At 40.9% G+C, this 18841-nt stretch overlaps 3 protein-coding genes and 1 non-coding gene across 4 annotated transcripts in view; 1 reads left to right on the plus strand and 3 right to left on the minus strand.

The window, feature by feature from the left end:
• Positions 1–18841, plus strand: part of LOC106619457 (ceramide synthase) — a 40331-nt gene that overhangs the window by 4793 nt on the left and 16697 nt on the right. The window lies entirely within an intron of this gene.
• Positions 4255–5034, minus strand: LOC106619451 (uncharacterized). The gene is made up of 2 exons (XR_011396544.1): positions 4941–5034; positions 4255–4815 (listed from the first exon to the last, which is right to left on the minus strand). It is a non-coding gene; the product is annotated as an uncharacterized protein (transcript).
• Positions 5412–18703, minus strand: LOC106619454 (titin homolog). Its single transcript, XM_070110492.1, has 2 exons — positions 15014–18703; positions 5412–11367 (listed from the first exon to the last, which is right to left on the minus strand). Exons 1-2 carry the CDS (start codon positions 18446–18448, stop codon positions 5698–5700), a joined length of 9105 nt encoding a protein of 3034 aa, XP_069966593.1. The 5' UTR covers positions 18449–18703; the 3' UTR covers positions 5412–5697.
• Positions 11360–13722, minus strand: LOC106619456 (uncharacterized). The gene is made up of 2 exons (XM_070110093.1): positions 12632–13722; positions 11360–12571 (listed from the first exon to the last, which is right to left on the minus strand). Exons 1-2 carry the CDS (start codon positions 13500–13502, stop codon positions 11934–11936), a joined length of 1509 nt encoding a protein of 502 aa, XP_069966194.1. The 5' UTR covers positions 13503–13722; the 3' UTR covers positions 11360–11933.

Consider the following 18841-nt stretch of genomic DNA (forward strand, 5'->3'; position numbering starts at 1 on the left):
AAAAGTCAAGTGCATTAAAAAGTTAAAAAATAATAATAAAAAAAAACAAAGTAAAAGGTAAACTTTGGCCGCGTCGAAGCTAGCATACTGTTCACAAATAAAAATGTTTTCCAAAAACTGAGAGACTAGTTCGAGACGACTAGACACCCATTCCCACGACAGTCGTGTCTGCGTAACGGGATATCACACAATCTTGGTGGCCAATCGACCGGCCCAAAACGTGATGCGATGTGTGGGATCTTGCTCGGCTTGTTGAAACCAAATGTCGCCGAGATTACGAGGCTCAATTTCAGGCGTCAAATTTTGTTGTCAAACCGTTGTTTTTTCTTTGAATAAAATAGCAACTCTTGAATCTTTTCAGGTTGCTCTTCGTCTCAAATGCGGCAATTTTGCTTTTTTACATACCCATTGAGCCAAAAATGGGCCTCATCGCTGAACAAAATTTGGCTCGAAAACGAACTTGGAACTTTTCAAGAGCCCATAGAGCAAAGCAATGTCGCTTGTGAAGTTCGAGTGGCTTCAGTTCTTGCACAAGCTGTATTTTGTACGCTTGCAATTTAAGATCTCGATGCTGCTGGGTCTAATAAATGCTGGGTCTCAAGATGATGGTGTTGCGAATAGTACGCTCAGTAGGCTGATTAACTTGACCATAAGTTGAGCGAAGCGCGCGAAACGCATTATTTACAGAACGTGAATTTTCGTAATAAAGTTGAACAATTTGTAAACGCTGTTCAGGCGTAAGTAAGTCTTTCCATTTCTTTAGGGCACAATAGACCCTAGGTCGCGGTGCAAACCTCTTACTTATCTAAGTCTTTCCATGATATGCCAGACAATACAGAACAAATATAACATGACAGCTTGACACGACTCACGCGTGAGTGATCTGTCAAAAAAGGCTATTGAAAAAAGTAGCTCTGCTTGGATCACCCGTTATATGTATATATTTTACAGGGTCGACGACATTTCCTGCTGGGTGTTACAAATTTCGTGGCAAACTTAATATGCCCTGTTTAGGGTATTAAAATGACAATAAAAATTTATATATATATTTATATTTATATTATAATAACAAAAATTAATTGGCTAAAATTACATATAATGACTTCCTCATCCTTGTTTTTGAACAATGTTTTTCGGATTAATATTTCATAAATATTGTTGCTTAAAGGCAACGCTACACGCAGCTTTAACTGCATTTCTATTATTAAATTTACTCAATTAGCTATATTTTTAGACTGTTGTTCGACTATTTAATTGCTGATTTTTCGTATTTAAAATTTTATTATATATATATAAATTATTTAAAGTTCAAAAGCTTAAAATGTGAATTTAAGCATGTTTTGCTACTTTAGACAAGTGCTCTTTGCAACTATTTGCATATTTGCAATTAATTACGAGTGTGAAAAGTAGCACGACAATTAACCGCTACAAAGTGTTTGACAAATACGCGTTGCTTAATCTGTATTTGTGTGCTTAGATGGAAAGTATTTGTATGCAAATTTACTAAAATAAAAATAGATTAGATAAACATTAAGCAGAATACCAAAAATAAGAGGCTAAGTTGATTTTCAAGCTGTCACCTTAGCCGAAGCCACCCTTAATCCGTTAGCAAGCGATTTCCGGCTACAAAAAAATATTGATACCTTGAGCCACTCTAGAAAACAGCAATAACTCACCACACCTCGTTGTTAAAATACACAAAGTTATAGCCAGCGGCCACCATGTACGCTCAAGCTTGCATTGAAAAGCTACACAATCAGTACAACTTTTATATTATAAACTTCAATATCGTTTACAAAAAATTTTATAAAGAAACTTGAGGTGAAATATACATAATTCTATATACGGGTCACATATGTTAGCAGCTATGTATTTGAGTCCTACAAGCGACAGCCTGTTGGATTCTATTTAAGCTGCCACGTTCCCATTGCACCACTCGCTAATGGCTTCGTGTCTGACAGCCGACAGACATTCGCCTCGACATGTTTCGATTTCAGTGTGTCTTTCGTACGTTTTCCCCGCTTGTTGCGCTGTATTAGCTGACGCAGCGTGATGGGCGTGTGAAAGGATATGGTGTAGTCGCTGCATTGATTATTTGAATCCGATTTCTCAGTTTCTTTAGGCGTGATCATACCCGATTTTTGTAGTAATCTACTCTCGTGTGCAAGCCTTAATTGCCCTTCATGACCTCCCAGCCATGCGCCTAATTCTTTGTTGGACTCGGACAGCAATACACTCGAGCCGCTACTCGAACCCAGCATACTGCTATTGGACTTGGTATTTATACACTGCACTGCTTTGTCTTCATGCTGCTGCTGCTTCGTGTGCTTATCCTTAACATGCCTGCTGTGCTTGACACGACGACGAAAAGTTCGGTAGTGACGAAGAGATTTCTTCTTACACACACCAACACGCGTCACTTTGCTCACTCGCTCTTCACTTTTATTGCACACGCTAAGCAGCGGCTTAGGAGTACTCAGCATAGTGAGCGGCTCAGCTGCTTTGCTAGTCGGCGTTAATTTTGTTGGTGTTTTAAAGGCTTGCGTGAGGCGGCGCAGTATAACTATGCTCTTATCTACTTTTTCTGCGCTAAGCGCTTTATCAAACGCAGTGCTATGTTTTAAACTTTCGAAACATTTGAAGCTGCTCTTGCGCGGACACCAAATGGATAAGTCACTTAGTTTATGCGTGAAATCACGGAAACTAATCTTACGTAACCGGTCGTTCTTTGAAGTGGCTGTCGTAAGCTGCAGCTTTGGCGCTTTGTGTACCGTAGCTGGGACTGGTGCTGGAGGAACTTGTTGTTGCTGTAGAGCTCTGCCAGTTTTCTGCGCATGTCCTATATATTTTGTAGCTTTCAAAACCTGCTTCTTCTTCTTAAGCGCCAACTTCATATCCAGAACCGACTGTTGCGTATTTACTGCTTTCTTCAAAGTATCGGCAAGCTTGTTTTTAACGATTACCGACTTGCGCAACACTTGCGTTTTGCGTTGTTCGTCGCCACCTTCCACGCGTTCGTTAACGGTGCGTCGTTTCTCGTTCTCCAAATTCTTTTTGCTCTTGGCGAGCGCTTCTTCGAAATGCGCCGACAGCGAGTACTTGTCGCGTCGCACCCTAGATTCAATATATGGCGTACGCTTTTTACAATTAGTTGACGCTGGCGGCGTAGACTGTGTGGCGCGTGCACGTTTTTTCCTACCAGTGTGCGTCCACATATAACACTCCTGTGAAGAGTCGTACGCCAAGTCACGTGGTTTCATTATCCATTCCACAGCTCTGGCATCGCATGGCTTTTGCGCTGACGTTTGTGCGCGATAACGACGGAAACCATTGCGCATTTTTTCGAATACCAGGTTGTGAAAGTTCCAGGCTCCAGCTCTATGGACATTCGAGTCATGCTTCGGTTTGGCGCTCACGTAGGGATTATTGCCGGTGTTGAGCGTTACATGCCAAAGATAATTGCTGTTGTTGCACTCATTTTCGAGCTGAAGCCTATGCTCGCCGAGTTTACGCATTTGACAAACATCTTTGAGTCTAATGGGCGGTTCGCGGTGATATACTCGCTTAATGGTCTTTGCGATTTTATTGTGCGGACAAATTTCAGCGTTGTCAAATAGTATGGGCTCGTAAATTGGAAATTTTGGCATTTTTTTATTTATATTTTTTTATTGTTGTCTAATTTTGTAAATTGTTTGCCGGAAAATAGATGAAAGCCGCTTTTGAGCGACGAAACCGACTGAATCGAAAGAAAAATTATAGTTGTTCTTAAATTTATTTTACAAGAACTGCACTGCACAATTTTAGTTCGTACAGTAGCAATATAACAAAGGTGCTACAAAGAAATCATACTGTGAGATACGAGTATGCTAAAGAGCTTGTGAGTTCGCTTATAAAAAGCTCGAGCTCTTTTTTTTATTTATAACCAATCAATATCAGTATTTCTTCGTACTGATGCCTGTCGAATGCTTGATCAGCCCTGTGGTTGTCAAACTTATGCTCGACCATGATGCTCAAGTGGCCTATATTCAGTGAGTAGAAGCAACTAAGAGAGTCCTCAACCCTTTTTTTGTAAGAGTTTCAATGGATCCTTCTTGCTTTCTCATATGGCCGGGAGAGTTCTGTGTTTGTTGAAAGTTCTTTACCTACGCAAAGCGAGCTCTTTACGCTACTAGCTGTAGCTGACCCCGCTAAGTATGCTTTTTAATCATCCATCTTATCTTTGGCTCGAGTTCAGTAGAAAATAAAATTAGTTAATTTCAAATTTCTCACATTTATTTATTTTCCGGCTAAAACACAGTTGTCTCAACTGCGCATGTTTTCGAAAGCGGTTGTAGTCAGTGAGTCCTGCAAATTTTGTGCTATTTTCAAATAGTGTAAAAAAATATAAAAATGTTATTGCCAAAAGGACCGCCTTCCATGCGGGCGACTTTCCCTTGCCCCTCAAATAGACATTTCTTAAACAAAAAGTCTTCGTTTTCGGCGGCGTTGTGGTTTCTTCTTCGTTGGATTTGAGTTAGGTAACATGAAAGCCGGTAAGATCTTCGTGCTGGGTTCTTGTTTGAACATATCCACAGCGCTTAAATTGTGCGGCAAATAGATAGCACTACTGGCGTTACGATAATATTCCATTTCGACGACGGACAAGGTCCGCTGCAGCTTATTTTTATTGCGCCAACACATACCTCTATTCTGTATCGTAGCATTGCCGTTCAGTTGCCTGCTATTAGCTCGTTTGGGTAAACCGCCGCTGAAAATTGGCAAATACTCCATTTTTGGAAAGTTAAGACCCACAATGTGATTTTCAGTGCTTCTTTGCTGTAGCCAAAAAACAAATGTAAGAAATTAATGAGAATTGTATGTGACAGTTGCAGCTTTGGTAACTTTTCATGGCGCGCAGTTATCTCAGCCTTATATGCAGTGGAGTTTTAGCAAAAACTTACAATTGAAATTACGCGTTTTTATGCTTGCACAAAGTTTTTTTTATGATGAATTTCGTTGAATATTTTTTATGGAAAACTTTTTGTTAAAGTGAAGACGTGCATCAAAAATCGTCTGTAAACAAATATTAAAAGTGTAGCCAGAGATCGTTTGTCGTTATAGAAGTTTTCACACAGGGTGTTCAGAAAGTACAATTTTTGTAAAAAAAACGTGCGCTCAGCTTCATAAGCTCTTGCAGCTACTGCTATTCTTATGATACTTAAAATGATTTTCTTCATCTAGTAAACTAGTTGCCTATAGAATATGCCGCTTCAAGCGTTCCACTGGAGTCACTGCGTCGTTGAAGTCACGAGCATGGTTCTAGGTAAGTTACATGAACGCTCAAGCACTTTTTGTGCGTTCCGCTTGGCTGAGACTGTTCGCTTATACTGTATTGTTAGTCAGATGGTTAGTAGGGGGGGCAATAAAACGCATACGAGTAGAAATTTTTTATTGTATATTTTCAAACGCATAATTACAAATATGTGAACTGTTTCATATGCTTATAGCTCTTACTGTTATGTGGATTTGTAAAAACTTTTCATTGAAACGTCTTAACGCCGATTTGACACGATTTGTCACAATCTGTCTTATTGCACATTTCGCACATAACAATAACAAGCTTGCAGCATATGTAGAAAAGTGCAAATGCTAAGCATTACTAACTCCCTGCAAGTTTTCACTCGAGCAAAATCAAAAAAATCAAAAAAAAAATACTAATTATAGCGGCAGAAAGATGCCAACGCCATTACGCTGTAAATTGAGCTGCTTGCGCTCCTCGTTCCACACGCGTGTCGGATAGTGTATGGCGCGTTCTAAATTTTCGCCGGTTAGCGTGGTACGCTGCAGATTTCTAACGCGCTCGGCTCTCTCCTCAACTTCAAGCGCCTCTTTAACCGTGCCCTTGCGCCATAATTGCTGTTTTCTTAGCAACTCATCCTGGTATTGCGTGTAGCTGTCATCACCATCGCTGCCACTATACTCCACTGTAATACATTCTATATCCGAATCGGTTTGCTCATCATCCGATATGGGTGTGGTGGCGTGTATTGTCGCTGGTATAAACATCGTACTGCGACGCGTTTGTGGCACATAATTTATGCGCCTCTTTGCGTTCTTTTGCAGCTCTTTGATATTTTGATGTGCGCCTGTTTTCTTATAAAAAGCTCTACAACGTGCGCAACGCTGTTCGTTTTGTGTTTGTGAGTCGTCAGTTTTGCAGGACTCACTGGAGCGTCCGCTCGAGCTTGTAGCACACTGATTTGCGGCTGAGAGTATATTCAATATTTTTAACTGCGTATTCTCGGCGTTTAAGTTGCTGCAAACTTTCTTCGTATTTTCCGTTTTCAGCTGCGATATCGCTGAGATCTGTGACTCTTGACTCGAAAGTTTCGGTGATTCCTCATGCCTGCCGCTTTCCAAACGCGGACGCGTCGAACTGTAATTAAAACCGCAACTGCGCTCTATGTTGGATTGCGATTTTTTAATTTGTTTGGCATCCAGTAACTGTTCGTTAGAGGTGTTGACTGTCTTCTCCTGTCGTAAGCGTTGTGCTGCTATGGCGGCTTGCTCCGGCCACAGTCGTGTAATCTGTTGATTCGAATCGCTCTTTTGGTCAATAAGCGGTCGTTGATTTGCGCGCTTCTCCGCGCTTGAGCTCTTCGCTACTAATTTGGTATGGTTTTCAGTCCGGCAAGTGTTACTATACACGGGTAAAGGTATACGCGATTTCCTAGCAAATTTATTGCTGAATCCGTCTTGTCGATTTGTGACATGCCGTTTGTTGTGTTTTTGTTGTTGAAGCGCGCTTTCAACCGCACTGAGCCCACAACTCTCAGACGTAGATGGTGTGCAAACAACAGGCGGCTTCAGTTGTCGGTTTCCACTAACTAGTTGTGACGGTGCCACCTCAGTATCTGTTGCAGACTTCGATTGTTTACCACTTAAGCGCAAAGATTGTGTCATTACTGTAGTAGGACTGAGCATATTTTTACCAGTTCTTGGCATATTTAACATTTTACTTTGATTAATTTTAGCTAAACGCAAGCTTTCTTCGGGCTGCGCATTGAACGCATCTGCGTTGTAGAGTTTACCATCCGGACTGGAGAGTTTGGTAAGCAGTGTACGCAGCGAGTGCTGTGGCAGCAGCTCGTTCATGGTAAGTTCGGCGCAAAGTGCCGCTCTTTGTTCCAAAAGCATGCCAGTATCTGAGCTTTGCGCTTCGCTGTCTAAGCTTGCTTGCGTATTGCGTTCGGCATTTTGTTTAGACTTCGGATGGCCTGGTATGGTCGCATGTGCTTTCTTACTTGCTTTTATGTCTATGATCAGTTTTTGTATTGATTCATCGCCACTGTCGGCTCTGAGCGAGTTATGTTCATCGCTGTTATTATACTCAGGCAACATTGTACGCTCCATATTTTTGGAATTACTTAAAGCATACTCCTCTAAGTCGTTGAAGGCCGGCTCAATTGCTTGTTTACAGGCACAATCTGCTCTGCAAGTTCTCAAGTCTTTCTTTGCTTTGGTTGTTCTAAAAGTTTTTGGTTGTGTGGCAGTCTCTTTACAAGCGCAATCATCCCTACACCTTTTCAGCTCATTCTTTGTAGGTTTGGGTGGTCCTGCTTGATACGTCTTAACCGTAATTTTTCTCTGTGCCTGTATTCGGTCTTCATAGTAACTGGAGGGCATATACTCCTCGTCAACGCTCTTTTTTATCGCATTTCTTTTAAAGTTTTCCAACTGGTTTGATTTGTCTTTACGTGTGCTTAAACTTGGACGCTCCACAGAGCTACTGCTGTCGTTGACTTGTGGATCTATAGCATTTTTGTCGCTGTAACTCTGCGAATTTCTTCTACTCCCTTGGTCGCTTTTACTTACTACATCCTTCGAGCTCTCATCACTTTTACGTTCTGTTGCCATATTGTTTTGCATAAATGTTGTATATTCCTCTTCGTTATCTTCAGCTGACTTACTGCTCTTGCTGTTTCTCCTTTGTTTCTTAACCGTTTTTCTCTTCTTTTTTGCCGACTCTGGACTGTCGTTGCTGAGTCGCTTCGGACTAGCCATTTCGTTTTTGGTGCCGCCTCCACTTTGCAGTTCTATAGTTCGCGTGAATGTTTGCGTTATTGTTCTGCTTTCGATTGGATCGCAAGTGCATTCGGAATTTCTTGGTTTCGTTCTCTCACTTTTAGGTACCACAATTGGAATTTCGTCTGATTCGCAAGTGCATACACCAGATTGTGGAGCAATTCTCTCACTTTTAGGTGCTGGTGTTTGACTGTCGTCTGATTCACAAGTACATTCAAACATCTGTGGTTTCATTCTCTCACTTTTCGGCCTGACTGTTGGGCGTTCATCAGAATCACAAGTACATACACCAGCTTGTGTTTGGACTCTCTCTGTTTTAGGTTTGACTGTTGGGCTTTCGTCAGAATTACAAGTGCATACACCAGCACGAGAAGCATTCTCAACTCCTTTCTGATTTTCCTGTAAACGTGTTTTATGCTCTAATTCGTCTGTGACAATTTTCTGTATGTGACTTTTAACCATCTCATGCATAATCTCTGCGGCTAGCTCCTTAGCTTTCGAAGCACAATCGCATACGCAGTCTTCATACATATTTTGTGCTTGTGTTCGGTCTCTTTCGCGATCTCGCTCCCTGCGCTGCTTTCTTAGCAAGCTCGCGATAAACTCTCGTTCATCTTCTTCATCCACGTAGTCACAAGCCGTATAACAATCACAAGAGTCATACTTGTTCTGTCTTAGCGCATTTATACGCTTTGATTTCTCTTGCAAACGCTTCTTTCTTATTATTTCTCTTATGATTTCCGATTCCGTATCCGACAAATTGCAACCGCAATTGCATGTGCAGCGTGACCTACGTTCCATGCACCTATGCGTGGGTAACTTGGGTTCGTTGTCGTCAAATTTTAATATATACATGTCGTCCTTCACTACCGGCGCGCCAGTTGCGTCCATCATACCACAGGCGCAAACTCTACACTTTCTTCTATCTCGATTTAGCGGCATAATGCGTTTCGCAACTCTTGGATGCGCCGCTGCCAAGCCATCTGCTATGCTTTTTGGCAAACCATCAGCCAATTTGTTGGATCGCTGTAGCTGCAGTGACGCGCCGTCCTCCCATTGTTCCGTCTGTGTGCCGGCTGTGTCTCTAGCCATACGACAAATCGCCACTATGCGACTGCAACATTTTTTAAGTTCTTTGCATGAGGTTCTACTTAGACTATATTGCATATTTTCGCCGCTCTCGCTATCCGTGCGCGCATACTTTGCGTGGCGCTTGCGGCGCGTGTCGCTTCTGTTGTTACTACTGTATTCCGAGTAACCGTTAGACGTTTCATCACAATCGCTGTCACTAAAAGAATCGCCGTGACGTTGATTTTTTCTTTTGTTTTTATTCTTTGTGCGTTTTCTGCGTAAGCATTCACGTAAATAATCGCTGTTACTGCTGCTACTTGAAGTTTTTCTCTGCATTTCGTTATCTGTACTCCGAGTTGAGTTCGTTTCGGGTGTGCTCTCTCTTTTGTTGCTGTACTTGCTTTCTGCGTTCAGTTTAGATTTTTTGTTAGCTCCAACTTGCTTACTTTTACCTTCGCGGTTAGTTTTCGTGCGCTCGCCTTTTCTGCTCCTGCGACTCGCTTTTTCTGTTAGTGGTTTGCTACTTCCGCCGTTCGCTTTAATTTGCTCGTCCTTTCGTTTGCCATGGTTTGCTTCGTCTTCCAAAGTTTCGCTATTTATATGCTTCGTTTCTTCTTGCTCAATTGTGCTGCTTTCGTTCGCTTTATTTTCAATGTCCGCAACGTTATAAGCTTGCACAGTTCGGTTTAATTTCACAGCTTCTTCAACCGAATTTTCTACTCTTGCGTACTGTTGTTGGAATCCGTTGTAACGCAGCTCATTGTTGTTGCTGGCAGTTCCGCTAATAGTGGTGCCATCATTGACCCTTACATATTGGTTTGACGCACTTGCTGGCTGTCTGATCTGGTGTGCGTGCTCACGTGAATTTCTGAGCAAACTGAAATCGGTATTTTGCTTTCTACCCTCTGCTATAAACGACTGTGTAGGCTGTTGTGTTATGAAAGATTGCTGGTTTGTATTGAACTGTGCTGGCACGTCCGACTGTTCCAGCGATTGTACAGTAGGCGATGTCTTTTGTAACGCCGGCACTTGCGGCGTGCGTGAGCGCACATATTCCTCGACATGAGATTTATACATGCCTGGCGGTAAGGTTTGTATCGAGGCCTGCGTTGCTGCGGCTGTTGGTGGTGGAGCGTATGCTATGGGTTGTCTGCTTGCGCCAGGCATACACGCTTGCGGCATGGCTGCAGCAAGCGCTAATGGTGTCGGTTGTGTGTAAGTTACGCACGGATATTGCGGAAATGCATAGCGTTGTGTTGTAAATTGCGCAGGTTGCGCTTTTTCCGGTACACGAGCGTGTGGCTGCGCAGTTGCTGTTGTTGCCAATTCGGGTATTTGACGATATTCTGCTTGTTGCACACATTTATCAAATGTCTTTTCAGCTTGCGCATTTTGTGCGTACAGGGAATTCTTGTTCAAAGTTGCATAATGCGTGTTCTGCGTGGGCACGTGCGTTATATGCGTTTGATAAACTATTTGCTGCGGCAAATGCATGCCAAAGCGCGCATAATTTTGTTCGCCTTGATTCGTTTTACTCGTATTTTCGTTAATTTTTGGCAGCTTTGAAGCATTGGCCTGCCGTGTCGTCGGTGCAATACTATTTGTTGTCGTTACATTCTTCACATCACCCAAAGTTCGAAACAACTTATCCATAAATCTCAACATTTCCTTCGTGGTGCCAGTGTTTTCATTAATAGTTGCGGCATTCGTTGGCATACTTTTATTTGCTGCATAGTTAACAGCATCTTCCAAATAATTGCCACTTTGTTCACCTGCTCTTGATCGTGGCACTTGATTTTGACAATTTTTGGTGTCTGCCGCATTTTTGCGCTGCTTGTAGTCGCAGTCATCAACGGCTTTATATACCGAGTCATCGTATGTTCGCGTCCTACGGCGATGGTTCTTTCGTTTTCTCTGCCTATCTTTACTGCTGCTTGTCGTAACAGAGGTTTCGGTGTCACGCTCCGTCTGCGCATCGGTACTATCACTGTTATGTGCGTAACTCGAGTTATGATAAGTAGCATAACTGCGTTCATCGCTCACGTAGTGCTGTTGCCTACCACCACGGTTGCTATATTGCGCCACATAATTGTCGTCTACATAATGTCGCCTGCCGCCGCCTTTTTGACGTGTTATTGCGCCTGCTTCGAAAGCGTTTGTGTTTAGCGTCTGCGTTGTGTGCCCGTTTTCGTAGTTAATACCATCAACCGTCAAGCGCCGACGCGACATTATTCACATTTATAATTTTACGTTTGAAAAATTTTAATTTTCATTTATTGTATTTTCAAATTAACTGCCGATATTTTTTCATGCTCAAATTCTTTATGCCTTGAAACGTAACGCGCGATTGCCATCGTAAAAGTATTTAAGAAATATATTTATTTACACTCAAAAGTAACTACTCTGGATTTAGTACCACTTGCTTATGGTTTTGAGGGTTTTGAGACCGTTTAATTGCGGTTTTGTATAGTATAGCATAGTACGGTTTAGTTTTTTTTCGGGTTTACGTATATTTATGGTACTACAGTCGTCGGTTTTAGCACGCTAACTTACACTGAGTTTTGTATGTTGTCTGGTAGATTGCTTTGGAATTACTTTGAGCTAGTTTAGTTGTTATCACTTTGAGATTATTAACTCCGCTTGCTAGCCTGGGTCTTATTTTAACACGGTTTCGGTTGTTTATATGGTTGTTTAGTTAGTATAAGTTTATCTTTTTTCAGTTTTGAAGCTGGTTTATAACTGCTTATTTTGGCCTTAGTACTACTTTGAAAGTAATACCGCTATGTGGTGGGTACATGTTAACCTCTTTTACAATTGCAATTCAACGTTTTATTCTTTTTGACTCGCATCAGTATATACTCATAGCTGTCATTGTTATGCGGTGCGCATGTTGGAATTGCACAAAAATTCTCATTACAATCCACTACTGTGACATTCGGTATGATTTGAACACTGGTGGCCGATAATTTTTGTAAACCATTTTTATAACCATACGGGTGCATGGGATAGTTTGTGTTTGCTTCGTTAATCGCCTGATTGTCAACGTTTTGTAGATTACTACCAACTAAGCTCTGCCGTCCGGCGGCACCAGACTGTGTGGAACTTCTTAACGGGTGTTGGTAACGTATGCTCTCTCGGTCGAATTCTGTCGGATATTTATCCATAAATGTGAGACTGCTATGCCTCTCAACATCTTCCAATGGGTTAGAAGGCTCTTGTGCGTATTGCTGCGGTTGCTGTTCTTGTTCATAATGTTGTGCCATTGCATTAGCTACTTGATTAGCATACTGTTGTTGTTGTGGAACTTCAATAATCGTTGCGGCACCACCAAACGATTGCCTCGGCGAGTTCTCATTTTGATTGCCATTAGTTACATTGGCGATTTGACCGTTGTTAACATCAAATTGCTTGCCCAAAATGCGCGTTTCAACGGGTTCTGTAAAATCACGACTGGGATGACTTGGATAGAAATAAGCTTTTTGTACCATGCCCTTACCGTGCACACTCTCTGGTTGTGCTGCTGGCTGTGCTAGCGCCAAAGTTTGCGGCGGTGGCGTGTATCGCTGCGACTGAGTTGTGGGCGTTGCTTCTGGCGCAGCATAAACTTGCGTATTAGTTGGTGGTGTTTCTACAGACGCATTGTGCACTTGCGGCGCATTATAGTTGACTGTACTTTCGCGCTGACTTGCAGTAGCAACGTCAATTTCCAGTCTCGTGCCATTAGCATTTTGTAAGGTGCATAGTTTTTTGAACACCAGCTGGAAACACTGCAGCATTTGCTCTTCACTCAACTCGCAAAAATTTTGTCCGTTCACAGTAGGCGCGTTAGCGATTTCCTGCGTTATGGCAACACTATTATTGCGGCGTGTGCAGCTACAACCATTCGAGGTCGTGGTACGTCTATCATAATCATGCGACTTGCTTTCTTCATTGTCAACGGCATTACTGTAGCGTCCATTTTTTGAATCCCTGTGTCCGTTGCTAGTGCTATTCCGTGCTTGTTTCGCTGTATGCTCGTCAATGGATGTGCCACTGTCGTAACTATAGCGCTTTGGTTTTCGCGTGCGTTCGTGCTTCTTCGTTTTATCCTTACTATTTCTTCTACCATTGCCGTTAGCGGCTGGCGTGCTTTTCTCTTCGATGCGTGCTTTGACATATTGAAGAAAGTCATTGTCTGTGTTTGTTTCATCGGCTCTTGGTAAAACAATTTTATTTCGACTATCCAATTTATAAATGACGGTTTCCATTCGAATATCTTCATCGCGTTTTTGCTGTTTGTTGTCGCCCTTGTGCTGCTTTCCCTTGCTCTCCGCATCGGATTGCAGCTTACGTTTGTTGCGTGACTCAAAGGAGGATTTGCTTTCCATTTATACACATTTGTAATTTTGCGTTTGAATATTTGTTTGTATGTAGGGAATTTTCTTTACTAATTTTCGTTTTACCACAAATTGACACCTGCTTTACACATTTTGAAAACTTTTAACCCATCAGCAGAACTCTCGATTATTTCTAACAACGTAGCTCTTTCGAACTAAATCAAGCAGTCGTACAGCGAAACGGTTCACGACTGCAAAATAACTAAAATTGTGTCTACACTTTTTTAAGACTATTTGTAAAATCAAATTTTGTAGGCTAAAAACTACTTAAGGGGTCTACAATGTATTTTCGGATCCACGAAACATTGCTCCACTTGTTTTACGCTGGACTGGCGTGGTAAACTTATAGCGCATTTCACCTAGCTTTTTCCTTCCAAGTAGTTACACACTAACGAAATTGACTCGCTTTTAAGCACTTAAGCGGTTACATGCGCTTCACGTCCTCAAAAACACAAAAAAAAATTTATTGTCCTATTTAATTCTATAACATCTCTAGAATATTGTGCTAAATTCTCAAATTGATACCAGTAATAGTTTTGGAGTTACAGCTTTGAAAAGTCTGCTATATAGTCACTTAAAACTTTAAACGCGTTTTTCAAACAAATTGTGTTTTCCAAGTCGGTTGTCAAGATTTAAAACTCAACCGAACTTAATGAAGTTTTCACCAGATCTTTGAGATATTATTTACAAGGTCTTGAAATCAATTACAATTACAATTATCTTCTTTCAATTAAAATTATTTAAATCGAGAAAACGTCAAGAAAGTTTCACCAAAATTTGCATTTTTTTTTGTAAAAACGTCTGCCAAAAATTCAATTTTCACTTTATTAGTTTTTTCTCCGTCCAATACCTAGTTAATGGTCTTAGTTAAAACACGTATTTTTTTCTTTTTACTTTTGATGTGCCTGTCAGAAATTCTGTGGTCAATGCGGCAGCAACTTTTTTTTTGTGGAACTGCCGTAAATGACGTCGTATTGTCCGAGTTTTGAATATTTTCCTTTGAAAATTTCACAAAATCTTTCACAAATATGTAGCTTCGTAATAATAGAAAGTTTGTATAAAATATTGCATTTTTTATATAAAAAAGGAATTATCGAAAATAGGGCGCTTTTTGCTCGACGAAACCCATGTAACCGCTTAAAGACTGTGACTTTGCTGGAGCGTTTTGTACAACGTCGATAATACTTTGCAAATTGAAAATAATTGCAATGTAAATAGCTATTATAATTTTAATAAAAAGTTGATTTTCTTTATTAATACAAAAAGGTTTGCTTCAGCAGAAACTATGAAATCGGTAAACTGTTATAAAATTAATCATCAAAATATAATTTAACTTTTCACTTTGGAAAACTACGTTTATTTCTTTGGTTCCTTTGTACATATGGCAGTTGACAAATTTAACACGAAAACTACGTCTTACATGAGACCACCCACATACATATGTATTTGCATTGGCAGTCACTGCGGTCACATATAAAATGTAGTTGCTTGCCTTAATTTTGACAACCAATACCGTAAGCATATCCCTTGTGGAAACTCTTGTCGGACTTTCTACGCGCATCATTGTTTAGTATGAGACTGTAGGTCTTGTGCCTGGCATGCGCCAGAGACACGCCTAACTGGGCTGGTTTCCCCAGCACATATTCAGGCACATACGTGTTCTCAATACCCGAATCACCCGTGGAATTTTCACTTTGCATTTTTGTTTTCATTTTACGTTTAGGCGTCTTATGCTTAGCGCTGGAAACCTTTTGCAATTTACGTTGACTTTCTTTTTCTTCCACGGCTTTTGGTTTTCCAATTTCTTTAGTTTCCTTTTGAGCTTCTTGCTTCTTTTTAGATTTGGTTTTAAGACTGTATCTGGTACCCTTTTTCGTGCGATTCCAATGGTTTTGTTGACAGTAAGGTAGGCCTTTGGATTTCTTGCCGAAATTGGTTTGCGATAGCAGTATTGGACATCGCTTTTGTTGCATGACTAGATTTTCAAATTCTTGATAGAGCGCTTTGCAGTAAGAAATATCTTCAGGCTTTGGTTTGAGTGTTCCTTCATCTACTCCTTTTTGTTTTTTCATGTTAACATCCCGTTTTGACTTGCTTTGTCGCTTAGCTTTGTTTGGAACACATGTGCTTGAACAGCAGGTCCAAAAGGATGTGTCTGATGACTTGCTCTTCGGTGCTGCTGGCTTTGTTTCGCTTGGAATCGGCGCGCTCTTTTTTTCATCTCGCGCAGGAATGTTGTCTATATCACCGTCACACCAATCCCAGCAGGTTTGAAGCGACATTCCGGATTTTGTTTTAGTTTGAGGCTTACTACCTTTGTGTTTGATTTGCTCTTGTCGCGGAGGAGTTGTAGATTTGTTTGGAGTTGGTGCTTTAATTGGTTTTATTTTAGTACTTCTCCTTTTGCAAAAAGCACAGAATGCTTGAAACGGATTTCGGGTTCTTTCTCTACTTTTAGATCTCATGGGTCTCCTTGTAGTTCTCTTCAAAGTTTTTGGCTTACTCTTTTTATCAAGTGAACAACAAGAAAAAACAGAAGTGCTAGATGGTTTCTTTTGTACATTTTCTGTGCTTTTGACTTTCGCGGGTTTTTGCTTGGGAACATCTGCTTTCTTTGGCTTATCCTTTTCGAAGATTGTGCAGCAGGACACTTCAGATGGCTTCTTTTTGACTTTTGTCTGTTCTTTGATTTTCGGTGGTTTCGGTGGAAAATCGTCTGTTTGCTTTTGACTATTCTTTTGGAAGACTTCAGATGATTTCTTTTTCGTTGGCTTTTGTTGAGTATCTTCTAATTTCTGTTGTTTAGCCTGTCTGTTGTTGGGTTTCAACTTTTTGGTGAATGAACAGCAGGATATATTTGAGGGTTGCTTTAGAACACTTTCCTGGCTTTTAACATTTTTCGAAACATCTTCCTGCTTTCTTTTGCTCGTTGGCTCTTTTTGAACTTTTTCTGAAATTTTCACATGTTTGGGTTCAACTTCCTTCTTGGTCTTATCCTTTTTTAGAATTGAACAACAGGACACATTGGACGATTTCTTTGGTAGCTTGTCTACTTTGTCTTTTGCCTTTGGCGTCCTTTGTGCAGTGTCTTCTAATTTTTTAGATTTCTCCTTTTTGTGGAATGAACAGCATGATACCTTAGATTCTTTGTTTTGCGGCTTTTCCTGAACTCGGGTCATTGATGGTTTTTGTTGAACATCAGATTGTTTCTTTGATTTATCTGTTTTAGGCAAGGCACAGCACGACACATTGAACGTTTTCTGCGGTAGATTCTGTGCTTTGGGCGTTTGTGGCTTTTCTTGCACATCTTTTTTGGCTTTTGGTGGCGTTTCTTTCGTTGACTTCTCCTTTTTAGTCAAAGAACAGCACGACATAAAGAACGATTTATTTTCAATATTTTCGCTCTCTTTCTTAACAACAGGTGACTGCTCTCGCACTTTCTCTTGGCTAACTGTCTTCGCAGGTTTCTGCTTGGAAGTATCCACTTTATCAACAATTTTCTTTGGTTTCTCTGGTTTAGGTTGTGTCTTATAAGTTATAACTGGTTTTTTTGCATTTTGCACATTTTGTGTTTTCGGTTGCGCTTTCGGTTTCTTAGTTTGTTTATCCCTCTGACATCTTCGTCTTATATAATCAAAGCAGGAGCAATTTTTCTCTTTTAGCGGCTTGGTACGTTTTTCTTTTCTGTCAGTGGTATAGAACGAACTGTCCGATTTACTTTTACCAGTTTTTGGCTGCCTTCTACGTTTCACATTGATTTCGGCTGATTTGGTCTTTCTGGTTGTGAATGGTTCATCCACGGATCGACGTTTTTTTTTTTTAGATTTCGAGCCGCAACAACCTGTTTTCTCTGGTGGTGGTGGTGGCGGCGCTTTGCGCAGCACTTTAGGTTTCTCTCTGGCGTACGTTTGTTTCAGCTTTTCGAGTAGCTCGATTTCTTCGGGTGTGAGCGGACATTCCAGCGCTGCTGTTGGCTTTTTACTGTTTTTGGGTGTGCTCTGCGCCAGTTTATATGCCTCGAAGTCTTCCTCCTGTTTATCAGCTTTGAATTTCTTACGCGTGCCACAACAACCCAACTCGGATTTTTTCTCCTTTTTCTTTTGTTTCTTATCGTTCTCATGCTGAGATTGTGAGCGACGCTGTCGTGAGGAAGCGCCACCTTTGCTAGTACTCGCTTTTGATTTCGATGCGCTCTCGCCATCAGATTTGCGCGACTTATGCGCTTTATTCTTGACGCTGTAAACTGAATCATCGCTTGAGCTTTCAGCATAATCAAGATCTGTATTATTTTCCCTCTTCTTGTCCTTTTTCTTCTTGAAAAATGCCGTAGCTGTTGTCGGCTTGTTGGCTGTTTGTCGCTGTCTGGGTCTGGTGGTATAGATTGATTTCAGTTCTCTATAACGTCTAACCTCCTCTTGTGTTTTGAATCGGCCATGCGCAGACGTATGCGGTCGACTGCGGCTCTTTCTTTCGTGCTCTCTTCTTGGAGATTCCCTTTCTTTGGATTTTCTTCTTTTTGTTTTTTCTCTTGCTTCCCTTCCTTTGGATTTTCTTCTTTTCGCCTTTTCCGTGTCTTGTCTTTCTTTCGATTTTCTTCTTTTTGTCTTCTCTTTATCCGCTCTGTGCTTACTTCTCGAACGTTGCGACGATTTTTTGAAGCACAAAAATCCTTTTGATTGTTCTTCCTCCTCCTCATCTTCCAACACCGTTTGTGAGTAAACTTTCGATAATCTACGTAATTCCCGTTGCACATCTTCGTCTAGCATCACATCACAATCGCAGTCACAGCCGTATATGTCCGTCAACGATTCGCCCATTTTTTTGGCGTGCGGATTGAACCAGAGTTCGCGCACCTCCTTCCCCTTCCGTTTGCCGCGCGCCTCTTCGCGTTTAAGACTCGATTTGGGCTGCGCGCTGCGAGGCTTAGCTGAAGGCATTATGTATATACGAATATTATTTTTTACACGATCACACAAATATGTAACTGTATTGGAGAATGCGTGACCGCAGGTTTTCCACAAATCAGTTAAATTTTTGTTGTTTTTTATTTATATATATTTTTTTTTGGTCAATTACTTGCGCATGCTGATCGCGCTAATTTTGGCTAACGTAATCCTTACGTTGTTTTTTTTAATGTAATTATTAATTTTTTTCAAACGTAAAAATTTCGAATTTGTATACAGAAATGAACAAAAAATTTTGAATAAAAAAATAAAAATGAAAGATAAATTGTTGAAATGAAAACAAGTGCCGAAAGTTTGGATTGAAGATTTGTAAAATTCCCCACATAACGTTGCATGTAAGTGGCAATTGAAAAGCGGAAAAAGTGT

Source organism: Bactrocera oleae, chromosome 5 (assembly GCF_042242935.1).
Source record: "Bactrocera oleae isolate idBacOlea1 chromosome 5, idBacOlea1, whole genome shotgun sequence".
NCBI lineage: Eukaryota > Metazoa > Arthropoda > Insecta > Diptera > Tephritidae > Bactrocera > Bactrocera oleae.